This window comes from Triplophysa dalaica, chromosome 6 (assembly GCF_015846415.1).
Source record: "Triplophysa dalaica isolate WHDGS20190420 chromosome 6, ASM1584641v1, whole genome shotgun sequence".
Lineage (NCBI taxonomy): Eukaryota > Metazoa > Chordata > Actinopteri > Cypriniformes > Nemacheilidae > Triplophysa > Triplophysa dalaica.
The window spans coordinates 8,291,501-8,307,056 of record NC_079547.1 but is presented as its reverse complement, the minus strand read 5'-3'; the positions used below and the strand labels follow the sequence as shown (position 1 = coordinate 8,307,056).

The 15,556-nt window shown below is 38.8% G+C and overlaps 1 protein-coding gene across 3 annotated transcripts; it reads right to left on the bottom strand.

The window, feature by feature from the left end:
* Positions 1-387: 387 nt before the first annotated feature.
* On the bottom strand, positions 388-14,991 carry sap130a (Sin3A-associated protein a). 3 transcript variants are annotated; one of them, XM_056750781.1, is made up of 21 exons: positions 14,939-14,991; positions 13,448-13,564; positions 13,100-13,359; positions 12,533-12,697; positions 12,303-12,426; positions 12,013-12,137; positions 11,330-11,454; positions 11,093-11,237; positions 10,806-10,896; positions 10,609-10,713; positions 9,060-9,201; positions 7,147-7,265; positions 6,771-7,055; positions 6,282-6,459; positions 5,674-5,772; positions 5,202-5,551; positions 4,800-5,054; positions 4,100-4,225; positions 3,455-3,558; positions 3,213-3,326; positions 388-1,286 (listed from the first exon to the last, which is right to left on the bottom strand). In XM_056750781.1, exons 2-21 carry the CDS (start codon positions 13,548-13,550, stop codon positions 1,128-1,130), a joined length of 3,174 nt encoding a protein of 1,057 aa, XP_056606759.1. In that variant the 5' UTR covers positions 13,551-13,564; positions 14,939-14,991; the 3' UTR covers positions 388-1,127. The 3 variants fall into 3 exon arrangements, with proteins under 3 accessions (XP_056606759.1, XP_056606761.1, XP_056606760.1); XM_056750783.1 differs by having other exon boundaries at positions 6,282-6,417; XM_056750782.1 differs by lacking the exon at positions 14,939-14,991 and adding an exon at positions 14,456-14,837.
* Between the last annotated feature and the right edge of the window lie 565 nt (positions 14,992-15,556).

Here is a 15,556-nt window from a genome sequence, read left to right as displayed (position 1 = left end):
TGTATAAATACCATGCACTGTGCTGTGTTTGACCTTTTCTGTTTTTCCTGTTTGCCCCTGTAAAGCTGCTTTGAAACAATACACATTGTGAAAAGCGCTATATAAATAAACTTGAATTGAATTGAAGATATGATGCGGTACAGTACACCAAAAAGGTTGAGAACCACTGATCTACCCGATGTCATCAGAGATGGATTGCCAAGAAACGGCGGAAGTGCATTTTTAGACTTTGATTAAAGATTATGAGGATACATTCATTATTTATGTCTTGAGATATAGCAACACCAAAGCCATGCACCATGAACAAAATGCTTCGTATGTTTGTCCAGTTTTACTGCAATAGGACATAATAGTGTACATGCACAAAAATGAATGAAGAATCAGATGTACAAAAGAACCCAATTATTATTGAAACTTAGAACAACATTCACGTACAGTCTGTAAAACAGCATAAAAGACTGAAAACCACATCACTTCCATCACCACAAAAACAAGATAACAATTTACACATTCTTATTACATAATTTTGCTGATTTTTAAAAGTACACATTTCATCACTCTGTACTATCATGTCATTCTTTAACACCTGACAGTTGAGTTGAATAAAATAAAATAATTGGTTACACGTCATCATAACAGGATAGAATATTGTTAGCATGTAGACTGGTATCATGTTGTTCATAGCGGGCTTAATTTGTTGACTTGTCCGGAGCTTTTATCTGCACACAATACATCCCGGTTTCACAAACCTTTCAAGGCACCAAAACATTAAAGACTGATGGGAAGAGTAACTTTTAGCTATTCTAATCTTTAAAGTTCACTACAGCAATATTTTGGCTATAAACAACTAAACAGAAAAGGAACACGTGTCTTTAAAAATGTCTTTTACATTTGGTGTTAAAAAAATCCGTTAACCTAGCTGCCTCAAATCTACTGGACAGTCCACTGTAAGCAGCAGCTCCTGTAAAAATGCTTTTATGGTTTACGACCGCCTTTCTTTGTCTTCAAGACTGTTGAAGAAAGTATATGATTGTGCAAAGCAACCAGTTAAACAATGACAGGTCCAGCCTATGAAAAACAGTCCTGTATTTCAGTCCACTAAAAAAATCCATAAGAGAATATAGCATTTATGCGCGTTCCTTTCGCTTTAACTTGGAGCTCTTCTTGGGGGTTCCATTTTTGTTGAGCAGCTTGAGGACTCTATCCTTGTGGTCTAGCACTTTCATCATGGTGTCTCGTGCTTCAGTCACCTGATCCATTACCAGCTTGCAGCGCTGCATGTTTCCCTACACAAAGACAGTCAAAACAGACAGTGAAAAAACTGTATATTTTGAAAAAATGAAAATGAAAATAAAATATTGACTCAACAAACAGCTACCAAATAATTATCCCAAAACGAAAATCTGCATTGCGGTTTTATAACGAAAGGTCTGAAAAAATGTATAAGACTGCAGCATGACAAGGCGTTTGAAAACTGTGATTGAAAATAAGGGATATTCCATAAAATATTCGTCTTTGAACTTAAATACATGTACAGTAAATTAATATAAGCTTGTATATTTATATTTATTATGGAACCCAAAGGTACAAGCGTAATGTGTGCAGTTAGAGAATGCCATAATAGCTGGTAAAAACATAAAAAATGTCTACAAAACATTTGCTTTGACCATAATACACACACCGGAGCCGAATCTGGATTTCACACACCCTGTGATCTACATCCATTTTCATTATTTTAACCTACGTCCTTTCCCCTGGACAATTTACCTACAATAACTAATAAACCAATAGTAACGTTTTTTAATAAATGTATAAAAAATAAAAAAAGGGAGTGACAATGTAAAATATCAGATTACATGTAAAACATATTTAGCACAACTAAAACAGTATGCAAATAGTAGTATAATAATATTAGCAGCAGTTAATATTTAGTTGTAAGCATTTTAATGTGTATTTAGCCATTTAGCAGATAAAAACTTAATAGGCTTAAGAAAACCTAACTGCCAGAGGAACGCAGCTGCATGCCTAACAGTTATAGGACTTGCCCTGTCATTACATTATTTTTATCAAAAGCACATTTTAAATTTTGTTAACGCACTATACAGTAGGCTAGTGCTAGCCTTTGACAGGCCATGTCATTAAGAGGTTTAAAGCTGAAGCAAGCAAGGGAGAGAATGAACAACACAGAATATTGTCTTTATTTAATAGACATAAAAACAGACAGTTATTGGTTAGGATGTTTCGAGTTGTTTTTATAAAGTTGAGATGGATGCTGCAGCTCGGTGAAGACCTGCGATACAAGAGCAACCAGCCGTCTCAATTTTTTAGTTATTAGTTGTAAGGATCCAGGTATGTTTGCTTCACTTTGACTGGTAATCACATCTGCTTTTAAAAACATGAATTTGCGGTCTGTCATGTATACATTTCGACTGACTTCCCCACTGTGCATGTATGCTGCAAATTTGCATGCGCAGTGCTTGACTAAACTATCTGTGAACACTGAGTGCTGTTTTTAGTGGAGCTTATAAAACGAGTGACATACTCCATAATAGATTTCGCACATCGTTAAAACAGATTTACGATATTATCGCACACTGTATATCTTGCAGTTTGCTTTAATATTTGAAATTACATTTATAGACAAAAATATAATTGTACCAAAATATAAATTTCTTTCTTTAGAAAACAAAACAACAAAAGTAAAAAAAATATGAATGGATCACTCAGGCCAAATAATGAAGAAAAAGCAGCCAATACGAGCACTGAATAGATTGGAAACTCCTTCAATACTCTTTAAAAAGCTTCTCAGAGTGAGACCTCAAGAAGCTAAATGATATAATAAAAAAACTATTTAGCAAATTCTGGTCAAAGGGTGGCAACTTTGAAGATGCTAGAATATAAAAGTTTTGATTTATTTTGCGATGCTTACATTCACAACTTAATTTACAAAAACTCTGTAGTTTTGATAAGTTTGCTATTATATTAAAAATATTTTTTTTCAATAAAGACAGTATGTTTTTCCAAACTTTTGACTTCTAGTGTAAAAAAACTAAATAAAAAAGCAAATAATCGAAATATTTATTTTTTGGAAAATTTCAATGATCCCATAATTTACTTAAAAATACAGGCCTCCATCAAGCAACTGAGAAGGTATAGCACAAACTCTATGTGGTTCAGTTTCCAGGGGAAGTAAAGAAAATTGAGACGTTAACCTGTATGAGTTCATTGATGCGGTGCAGGTCATCATCCGTTCCAGCTCTCTTCTTTGGGATGAGCCCCTCCTGCAGGGTTGTCAGTCGGCTGTACACGTCATGCTCTAAATTAGTCTGTGATAAGAGAAAAGTTCCGTAAACCATCACCTTTATGCAGCATTAACCGCCCCAATAACTGGCTGATAAATCATGATATTTTACACAACATAGTAAATCACAATACTATCAGCTGCAGAACTCACCAGCTGCAGCAGCTGTGCAGCACACAGGTGAACCTTCCAGCCCTGAGCACGACATGCAACTCCCCTCTGACTTGCCATGTCGTGAAGGCTTCCTTTCCTCTCTTCTGCAGAGACAGACAGTAGCAAGATGATTAAGAGCAGATTTATCAGTACAACAAAGTGTTTCATGTGTTGGGAGTTTTCAGTACGAACCGAATGTGATGAGATAAAATAAGACATCACCAAAAAAAGCCAGGATTTTTTTATTTTTGATAATCCTTAAAGGGCATAGTCCATTTCACAAACCAGTGACTCTGGAGAGCATGTTCTTTCGAAAAATCAGTCAAAGGGAGTCACAAAAAATGATTTGAACCAGTATCTAACGTCTCCACTACATTAAGTCAATTGATCAGTCGGAGTTGATCAGAATAACATCTGGCTGACATACTTAACCATAAGTCAACTGTCATAGCTCAAAATGAATCGAGACTCGTTTTAAGTTCGGTATGAAGCTAGTTTCAGGTGGGTGAAGGACACAGGGAATGGCATGCCAGGGGATTCCCTTCTTTGAAAACCCTGTCATAGTCAGTATCAACTTGGTGGCTGAAACCAAAAAACACTGAACAAATCGAAGATCAAACTGGTAAAGCTGACAGAAACACGTACCTTTAACTTTGATGTCACTGTACCTCTGGAAGTGGTGATAGGCAGCTTTCCATGGGTTACGGTACTGACGCAGCAGAGTGAGGGGAGGTCTGGGACGAACCGGCACGTACCGAACACCTTCCTCATCTACATTATTACAAAACCACTTAATTTATGCATCAATAAAAATCTAATTAAAGAAGATTTGGTAAGAAGACAGGCTGTCAAACTATTATTTGCATCCAAAATGAAAGTTTGTGTTTACAAAATGTCTTCGTATTCATTTTCTATTTATAAACAAAAATATACACATACATATATTTAGGCAATATCGCAACGTATTTATTTATATTTACCAATAATCTAAATGATAAAAATACTTTTTTAATGTTTACATTTTTGTCTTTTCTTAAATATATGCATTAATATTTTTATGCTTACAAATACAAAATGCAACTCAGTGGTAAGATCATTGCATTAATAACGCAGGGTTGTGGGTTCGATCCCAGGGGATTGCAGATACCCAAGTATAAATGTATAGAATAATGCAATGCAAGTCGCTTTGGATAAAAGCGTCTGCCAAATACGTAAATGTAAATGTGAATATGCACAGAACACAGACATATATTAGGTAAAGACAAACTTCTGTTAATGCCAAACAACACCCATCCAAAGAAAGAAAAACTTTGAGGAGAAAGACCTTTCAGGTTGAAATACCCACCAACATATTCCCTGGGTGGAGACTCGCGTCTGTCAGGTCTGTTTGCTGCACCTCTGCTGCTAGCTCTCTCCTCATCTGTACTATTGGTCTCCATCATCTCTGTCTCCTCAGTGGAGATGACGTGCTGCTGTTTGCGGGGTTTCTTCCTTGGGGAGGCCCCGGGCAGGAGGTCTCCGGGTTGGGCAGGTACATACAGGGAGGAGGCCTGGGAGGAGAGTGCTTGAGCTGGACCAGTCGAGGATGGAGCCAGGAGCACTATAAACAAGAGAACAAAAATAGTTGGAAACCATAAACACATGGCGTGCCGAAAGCACCTCAATTGGTGTGAATCTGATTTGAAGCACGGTATTAATCATTACATGTGGCCTACAGCTTGTTAGTTTGTGTACAGGACACATCTACCTGGCTGTGAGGTGTCCATTGGTTCGGTTTCCTGCTTGACTTTAACTTCTGAAAGGGAGGAGCTCAGGGCTGCAGTGCTGCTGGTTGCCGGCTGGGTGGGAGAGGCATTGGCCATGGACGCAGGCACTGGAGGAGTGATAGCCATGGCCGCAGGCAGGGCAGAGAGAACTGCTGTGGGTTGTGAGGGGGGCATATGGACTGGTGGACCTAGATGAGTAGCAGTGGCCTGTGAAAGATGCTGGGCAGGATTGGAGAGATTCTGCTGCTCTCCTCCAAGACTGGGCAGAGCTTCCACAGCAGCCATGACTGGGGGTGCCATAGCAGCATGAACATCGGATTTGGGCTTCACTCTGAACAGAAAAATAAACAAATTCAACTTTGTAAAGTAAACATATGGCAATGAAATCATATGCATGTTCAGAGTAATATTTATTGTTCGTTATTCCCTGAAGGATCTTCAAACAGGGCTTACCCTGCTGGGCGAGGGGATCCTGATAGCCTTATCCCACTATCCACTCGGCCAGCGTTAGGGTCGCTTGGCTGTGCTGGAATCAGACTTTTACGTACCGCCCTAGAAATACACCCCAAAACACTCACACTACTTCATCAACTTCTCCCTCTACATTATAAGCGGGCACTCTTCTTAAAGGCCATGCTAATGTGGAACTTGATTGTTTTTCACCTTGAATGCAATGAATTTTCCATACATGTTGACCAGTTCAGCTAGTTATCACATGATAGATGTGAGATTACTTATTTTTGCAGGCAAGACCCGAAAGCAGGTTAGCATTTTAGCACTTCTGGTTTCATCTTCCCAAGTCAATGGGTTAGTTTCTTTCTTGTCTAAGGTTAGCTTTTTACTCTGCTGATAGCATTTAGGCTTATAATTCATAAATTGTGTGTTAACTGGTGAAGATTATCTTGGTAAGTATCATAAACCTTTGTTGAAATCGAGAAAGTCCATAAGAACAAGTTTTTCCAGGGAACCAGCGTGACCCCTAGAAAAAACGTTATCCCTGCAGCACACTGTAACAGTCTATGCAAACAAGCTATGCAAATTTAGCTTTAGAGAAGACTCACCCTTCGTTCACAGGTTTCTTGCGAAGGATGCTGGGTCGAGGGGAGGAGACAAGTGTGGGTGCACCAGTGACTGTCCCCTGAGAGTGTGTCTGCACCACCGTAGTGACAGGCTGTGTGCCACTGAAAGTGCTCCCAACTGGATTAGTGACAAAAGAAGTGCTTTCAGCCAGAACTACACCTGTACAACAACCAATAAGTAAGATACTTGTGAGTGAGACAGACTGTGTCTAATGCTTAGGTTTTCGATACAGAGTTAGGAAACATGGGCTAAAACTGATATCACAACATATAATTGTAAAAAAAAAAAAAAAAAAAAATCACAATATGCATGTTATCGTGGAAAGGGTTTCAAAACTTAAAAACTGCAGCCATTCTCTACCTTAAATCGCAATAGAAAAATGCTCTAAAATTGCTACTGGTTGACAAATTTACCACTGGTTCATTGTTTCAAGGAGTATTTCACCCTGCCCTCCATAGTATTATATTAACCTGATGGTTTTGTTTCTGATTGTGGCTGCTGTGTGGCGACTGGAGCCTGCTGCACGCTCTGTGTGCTCATTGATGCAGTTGCATGCAGTCCCTGGACTCCAATTGGTGCAGGCTGAATCCCCTGAGCGGTCATAGAGGCTGGCTGGATGTTCTGGGTGCTGATCTGAGCAGACTGCAGGCCAATGCGATCCACTGCCATCAGCTGCATGGGATTCAAGTGGACAGTGGTGGCCAAACCCACACCACCCTGGGGTTGAAGGGTTGAGCTTTGAGCCTGAGCTGTGACTGAGAGATACAAACAGAGTTCGTATTAAGAGGCCTGAGAACCATTTAGAAACTCAGAAAGTAGCAAAGAGGGTGTGTGTGTTGTGTTTACCTGGGTAAGGGCGGATAGTGGACACAGAGCTGGTGATGGGGGTGTAGGTGTGGGTCAGAGGATACGGGGATGAGGGGTATGTTGGTAAGAAGTACTGAAACTGTACTGGCACTGATGGCCTACAGAAGAACACAGTAATCATCAATTACATTTTCACAAGTTCTAAATTCAAGATCACAAAACTGTTTACAAAACTTAAGAGTTCAGTTTGATGATCAAGAGTACTGAAGCGTGTTTATTACTTCTGCGTCAGACCAACGCCGTAGGCAACGCGCCATCATTCGTTTATACTTGCAAGTCATTGTCTGCATCGACAGGCAACGGCCACTAGGCGTCAGTGTCAACCGGCGTGTTGCTTGTTGTGTAAACAAGACAAAGTGCCGTAGAAGAAGAGGTTCATTGTGCATGCTGTCTGAGAAGCATATAGCAGTCATAGCGGCAACTAAACAGTCACTTTGCAGATTGATTTGTTAAAAACAGAAAAACACATAATTTATTTTAGATAATTCATTTGAAATGCGTGTGAGTAAACCTGACGCTATTGCAGTGTTTTTTTACATGAAGATAGGGGGTTGAAGCAGACCAATCACAGTGCTTGCTGTCCGTACAGGGTCCGTGTCGAGTTGACCCGTTGTTACATTTTTTACGGTGTAGGGTACGCGGCTCTGCGTAGGCTACGCCGTAGGTCTGGTGCAAAACCATGAATCGGCCTTCAATCAGAGGTTCTCATCGGCAAGATTTAATAGTTTTGAATCAGTTTTTCTTCAAGGTGGTCTTAGATTAAAAAAAATGTATATATATATTTTTTCTAGTTTAGCAATAGCAGTATCATGTGCTCTAAGAAATTCCAGTCTTCCAGGGTGCTATTGATGCATTCATTCATACCCGTCTTCATCTACACTCAGATAATCAGTGTTAGCCAAACTCGAATGTAACGCCATCTACAGGTATTTCCCTGAACAGCGTCATTTTTGTCTGCAATGCTCATGATATTTAAACATTATTTGAGTTTGTTTTCGTTTGTCAAATGGATAATTATATACACGTACTGTTATTCTTGTAAACTCTTCAGACTGTGCATGTTTATATTGAATATACATTTAAAAATAAGAATAAAATACATTATTAAAACTTTAAATAAAATGGAAAATGATCTAATGTATTCCAGGAGTCAGACTACAGATAGTGAGAGAAAGAGCACACATCAATCAATGTGCTTTGTTCAAGTTATGGAAGGTGTAGGTCACAGGCAGCACTGCAGCAGACTTGTTCAAGAATGATTGTCCTTTTTGCTTTTAGAATACAAAGTCACTAAAGTGTGTTTTTGGTTGGGAGGGAAAGATAACCTTGTTAAGCTTTCCAAAGATCCCAGCGTTAAAGTGATCAACATTTACTCAGCCTCAGATTCTTCCAAACAATATGATCATTTCTCTGTTCTGCTAAACACAAAGGAAGATATTTGGAAGAATGTCAGTAACTAAGCAGATCCCGTCCCCCATTTTCTGCCATAGAAGGGAAAATAAATTCTATGAGAGTCAAAGAGGGACAAGATCTGCCGCTTTAGTGACATTCTTCCAAAAATGTTTAGCAGAACAAAGACATTTATACAGGTTGGGAACAGTCTAAAGGTGAGTAAATGATGACAGAATTTTCATTTTTGGGTGAACTATCCCACAGTGGATCCAGTTTTTTCGGGGAAGCAACAGTGTTGTGCAAGTGTGTTTGTTCACGTCTTTTTATTGCCTATGTTTTGAAAACAAGGCTACGCAGGATTTGCAGATCATTTGAAACTGACAGCCGAAGCAGTCCCAGCGATAAAATACATTTATTACTGTTTACATAATTATAGAGTGACTTGAGATGGTTTAAATGCTTTGTATGACATCAAATGAAGAGATCTGCTTTAATTTTACCTGTTATCACTGCGGGCCTCCATAGTGACAGGATTTGGAGAGGAACGATGACCTGAGATGGGAATCAAGTTAGTTCTCTCTCCTGGGTACTCTGGCTGGATACGTGGTGATGTGTGGGCAATTGGCTGTGGAACCACTTTAGCTGAACAAAGATAATATCAATGTTATGAAAGATTCTCTTCTAACCTTGTTAAATAGATATGAAAAAAGAAAAAAAAACGAATTGTCATATAATTGAAAAAAAATATTTTTGTCACTTGATTATTAAACCGCAGAATATCAGTTACTTTGCTTGTCTATGGGCGAGAGTCAGAAAGCTCCTGAATCTCATCAAACTTTATAAAATGAAATTAATTTGTGTTCTGAAGATGAATGTTTTCCTAGGCGTTTCAAACCACTTAAGGCCGAGTAATTCATGGAACTGATACTACTGATGCAAGACTCGGAAGAGTTGAAAAAGGTGACAGCCATTCGACTGTCATTTTCGTCATGGAGCAGCAGCTAATCACATGACAATAATTTTGAGCTAAAGGAAAAAGTGAATATGGAGGTGAAATATGGATTTTGGTCGAATTTGTGATTTTCATAATAAATAAATACATTGCACTCTTAAAAACAATGCACTCGTCTCGCAATCGCAATGTTCCAAGTCGTAACTAAACATCTAAAATCATCTTTATCTATCCTAAGTCTTTTCTTATACAAAGGATGGCGTGTCAATCGGAAGCAAAGTGCTTCGCTTCTGACGTTTTGATTTCGGTTTTAAAACATGCAGGATTTAGCAAATAAAGAGCGGAATTTATGTAAAAGAAGTTATTAAGAGAGATAAAGTGCAGGACCTGATTGCTGCAAGTTATAAGAGCTAAAAAAAAAAAAAAGAGGTATTAAGAGCTTTCAAAAAAAATCGAACGTTAGTAAATCAGTTACAAGCAAAACAAAAGTAATCCGCGTGACGACATATTAATGTATTATGAAGCGAACTGATCAGTCTCTAAAATAATTATTAAATATTATCTGTAAACTACAGCTTCTGCGACTGAAACTTTGGACAAATATCAATCGCACCCTAGTGCCTTACTCACTAAGAAGGACAGAGCAGTTTCATAGCAGTTTCGATCACACGGGTAAATTGAAGAATAAATATCAACGTCACTTTATCTGAGACGACACTTTGCGTTCATCCCTTTCAGCAATACTTTTCATGGGCGCAAACATGACGTATAGAACAAGCGATTCTGTTTGGACCAAGGACCAAAAAAAGACAATGCTGTTATCTTGATTTTGGTTGGATCAAGGACCAAAAAAAAGACGATGCTGAGTCCTGTTGGCCAAATAAATCCAGGTGCTGGACTAAAGACGTCTCTCAGTATACGCCTAAGAAAAAAAATCTGCATTTTGCTTTCATCATATATTTTTAAATGTTTGCATCAAAGGTCCTTCTCATTTTTGTAAAACGTTTAAGCAGAAATATACAGTTTAATGTTGATCATCTGAGCAGTCCACCACCACAAATAGTTCTGTACGAACATTTGGAGTGGGTTGTGCTTACCAACAGGGATAGCAGAGGTGGTCACAGCTGTAGCATGAGACGAGTGAGATGCCATTGTCATGGTGACAATAGTGCTACTGGCCATTTGGGTGTGTGGTGCAGACCCTGTTTGAAAAAAAGATTATGTTTAGATAATGTTAAGAACTGTATGGAATCTCTACCATGTAGCATCTGGGGAAAACGCTTAGGTAAGGTACCTGCAGTGGTGGCTGATGGAACAGTGTTGGCAGCTAAGATAGGAGATACTGTAGCAGCAGCAACAGGGCTCACAGCGTTGAATATTGGCTTCTGTGGACAAATAATTCACACATTTCAAGTATGGGTTACCATATATTGACAAATAGGTCAAAGTTTAGAAAGCAGTTGGCAACATCAAGTTTGTGGGCCACAATTCCAAGTAACACAAAAAAACAAATAGGCCTTCAGACATACAGAATGAAATGATTCCCTAAGTAACTTCTATAAGTTGTGTCATGTCACTGACTTGTGTGATGGTGTGAGGGGCTTGTGCTTTCTGGGCTCCAACAGCTGGGTTGGAGGGCAGTGTGATGCGAGTGGCATTGTCCCGTTGGATTGGTGGACGCTGAATGTTTATGGTGGTTGGTGGAGGGTGAATAGTCACTGGTCGCCTAAAACGCAAGACAATTAGAAAACCAAAACCATAAAACTTCATTATACTGCACAGTTATAGAACTCAGCAAACATGTGGACACAATCATACCCATGAACCATCTCCGCAGTGTGTGTCACAGGAGTGCTGATGACTGGAGACTGTGTTCTGGCAGCTGGAATAGGAGCCACCATTGTGGGTAGAACAGCCGTAGATGTGGTCACCAAAGATCGAGACTGTCGATAAAATCGCAGGCGGTAAACATTCAATCAAATTATTTCCATAACATCAAGAATCCCGAACTGTGGAAAATTGAACTGTGAGCTTAACAAATTTTGTGTAGAAAACTAATTTTGCAGTTTGAAGACAGCCAATGCAAAAAAAAAACTAATAATTCAACCCTAGATTCAAGATTCAAAATTTGTATTTGTCACATACACAGTTATATGAAGAATATCCAACAGCAGTGAAATATAGGTCAGGTCAGATACAAAGACAATTATTATAAAAATGGGGTAAAAGTAGTTAAACCTACTTTTTAAACTTGCTCTTATTTCACCCATGGTATTTTAGCTTAAGAATATCCATAAAAAAATGATTCTGTTATTTTAAAGTAATAGTTCAGTTTAACCGTTTTAATAGGAAAATGACCATAGAAAAATAGCCAACAAAATGACTTCACACTATACTCTCACTAAATCTCAAGACATCTAAAATGCGGCAAGTGTCCATGCCACAGACTATTGTATGAAACTGTATCTGTATCTGATCAGTGTGATGTGGAGTGTATGCACCTGAATAGGCTGATGTATGATGTGCTGCACAGCTGCAGGTTGGCAAGAGCCTGTGTTTCCTCCTCCAGCTGGTCTGAGAACAGTAGGGCCTTTAGCACTGGACATGACAGCTGCAGCTGCGGCACCTAAATCGCAGAACACAGCAACTATTTAGCAAATTACAGAATGCTGCTGTATGCATGTACTCCAAATAGGGCTGTGAATATTTCCTAAATATATATACATGTATGTGTTTAAAAATACAAAATGAATACAGAAATGTCAGTACTGTGTGAATAAAATGCACTGACCTCTGGGAAGGTGGGAGGTGAATGTGTGAGGAGGAGGAGCAGGAGATGCGATCTGTAGTGCAGGTGCACTGCTCCTGATGATCTGCACGTTAGTTGCCATTAGGTGATGTAGATTACTCTGCCCCTGGAGAAGCATTATTCTTATTTTTTTATGTTATAACAACGCTCTGTGGGTATATACTTAAAGAAACCATTAATAGAAGAATTTCAGCTATTGGCATTGCCTCTACCTGCTGACCACTGATGGTTGCCACTGGAATAGAAGCTGGACCAAGGCTGCTTTCCAGAGGAACGGTAATATGGCCAGACACTTTGGCTGGAACAGGAATATGCCCCTGGCTGACTGCAGGAGCAGGAGCTATAAGACGACTGGGCATGGGTGACTTTAGGGCAACCTAGAGGAAAACAACAGAACTGCCAGTAGCAAATATGTTGGGTGGGGTTTAGGGGAAGGACTGAAATCAATCAGCAAACAAAGGTTACATTGAATGTTTACTGATAACTTCAGTAATTAATTCTGATAATTAACTTTCTCATCCAAGTAAATTTTGTTTTAGTCCCAACCACAACCAGATGCATCGTGCAACACAGTACTTGTCTCTGGAATCTAATGACATCATGCCTGGCTTAAACACAATGTTGTTACCGCAGGCTTAACATGGTTTCAACTAGACTTTTCCCAAACTGCTGGATGAAAATGCAGTTGAAATATCACAATTTTCACAAAGCAGCTTCACAGATATTTCCAACAAATGATTTATGTTCATTTTAAAAACAAGAAAGTAAACTGTTATTACCTTTACGGCGCCATCCCCAATGCCTGTCTGCTGGCCATGCGACAGATGAACTGATGGGTTAGATACAGTGACAGGAGGGCTGGGTTGGATAGGCACATGCTGGGGTAGAGCTGCAGATTGACTGAGGGCGTGGACCTGTGGATAGGGCCTAACCACCACAGTTTCCTGCTTATCATCACGAAACGGTGCTGATCCACCTGTACCGCTGCCAGGTATAGGGTCCTGAGAGTGCTCCACTTCACGACTGTTGTCATCACCACCTATTTGTAACAGTAAATTCACAACATTCTGTGACCCTCTTCTCACAGCTTGCTTTAGGTTGGGGTGTAAAAAGTCCTGTATGACTACCTGATTGCGTCCCTAGACCAGTAACGTTACTGCTGGAAGATGTCTGACCTTGTCCAGAACCAGAGGGAACCAACGCAGCTCTGGAAAGATGTTGAAAACTCATCTTCTGTTTCTAACCTGTGAGAAAAGGCCAGAGTGAACAGGTTTTTCACCCAATTGTTTTTAAAATTGTCCACTTTGTGTTGCATCCAAGTTTGAGTGTGTTATTTTTCTAGTAACATGATATTTTTAGAGTTTATTAAGTCCTTTATTATTATTTTATATATTAATATATATACATGCATAATTCTTCACTTATGCTTTGATTATGAAGTTATATCATTGGAATAATACAGGTCTATGCCAGTACTGTTGAGCACATTACAATATTTTTACAAAGCATCATATGTTATGTTAACATCACATACAGAATACAGATGTAACTTTGCCAACACTGCCATCTCTGTGTGAATACTTGCTGTTAATTTAAGGGGAAGATATAAATGTATGAAGTTAAATGTTGTGTTGAAAATAGCTGATTTTCAACGTAGAATAAATATAACGAGGAAGTTTAAAGGGAATGAGGATACAGAGAAAAAGTGAGGATAACGCAAGGTGTCTGACTTGTGAGCTTTTAAATAGTAGGGCTACGGAAGTGCTTTGTTTTATTTCGTCGCATGTCGTTTAAGAAAGTAAGTATTAAAAGTTGGGACAGATATTAAAGATTCTTGATGCATCGCATAGCAATATCATAAAATTGATAAAGCATCGCAAGATAATCAGTGAATTCATGTCAACCTCTTTCGAGCCGGGACAGAAGAGAGTACCCGCTGCCGGTAAGCATACTTTACAGTAATTTTGACTAAAATAACCAGTTTTATCAATGGTAGCTGACGGTTTCAGCAGCGGGACTCTTTCAGTCACTGACAGGACGAACTCCTCTCCGTCGCGCTAACAACACTGAAGATGACGCGGTTGTCGGAGGCGGGGCTGCGGGAAATATTGTGTATTTTTTTTAAATACACTTACGTGAACTGAATGAAGGAATCGCCTGTTTAAAAACAAAATAAGAAGAAGTTGATAAAGTTAAAGAGAAAGAAACCGCAAAGTCTCATTGGAGAGGTTTAAAGCAGCAAAACAAGTGGTTATACGCTAATATAGATCTTCAGAAGACAGCGCTTTGGAAAAAGTAAGCAAACGTGCGTATGGCCCCGACTAACGTTACACCACTGATCAGATCATGTTCATTCCATACACACAAGTTTAAATCGCACACCCAGTCAGAAGTCTACAATAACAGAAAAAATATTAGATAAAAAGAGCGGGTTAGTCACATACAGATGCGTTATTTCACCTGCTCAACTACTCACTAACAAAAGCTAATACGAATGGGTTCAAATAGCGCATATTCCGCACAGGGAATATCAATGCTAAGCATGACAATAACGTGTAATTGCTGTCCAAAACAAATGCAGACGTAGTTAATAAGAAAACAAACATTGCTAATACTACCGTGTTTATGTAGCTATTTCCACTCCATAGTGTGAATAACAGCACCAATACACAAGAAACAAAATGGAAGACCAATGCAAGGAATTTCAAAATAAAAGCAATTTAAACCAGTATAGGAAGTGACCAGGAATCGGAATCATTTAATTTATTCGCAATATTAATTACACTATTTTCATAACTTTAATTTCGGAATTTAGTCGAGCATAGATAAATATATAATAATAATAATACATAGACGATGGACAAAGCCGATTTCTCAACTAATCTAAATATTTTATTATTTTGGTGGAGTACAAAAAACGTTATATGGCTCCAACCCTGCACACCTGCAGATTTCCCACTCGGACTCCTGCAGTAATCCTACAGGAAAGCTGAAGTGTCCAGTTACTACAGGACTTCTGCAGGAATTCTAATGAACTATAATGTATACTCATCCTGTTGGACTACTGATGGGATATTCAGAGCCTTCTGTACAACAAAACTCTTTTAAAAAGCAATTGTGTGTGATTTAAATTTATATTCCAACAAAAAATGAAAAATGACTTGAGAAAATGTTCATTATTATAATTATTATTAGTCAAAATAGCATGGAAAGATGAGAAAAGTAGGAAGAAAATG

Excerpts from the sequence above, each read along its gene's own strand:
- sap130a (XM_056750781.1), bottom strand. The coding sequence starts at position 13,550 with ATGAGTTTTCAACATCTTTCCAGAGCTGCGTTGGTTCCCTCTGGTTCT. Across the intron at positions 12,138-12,302 it reads CACCTCCCACCTTCCCAGAG|GTGCCGCAGCTGCAGCTGTC; the intron begins GTCAGTGCATTT and ends TCTGCGATTTAG. Across the intron at positions 5,055-5,201 it reads AATGGACACCTCACAGCCAG|TGCTCCTGGCTCCATCCTCG; the intron begins GTAGATGTGTCC and ends TCTTGTTTATAG.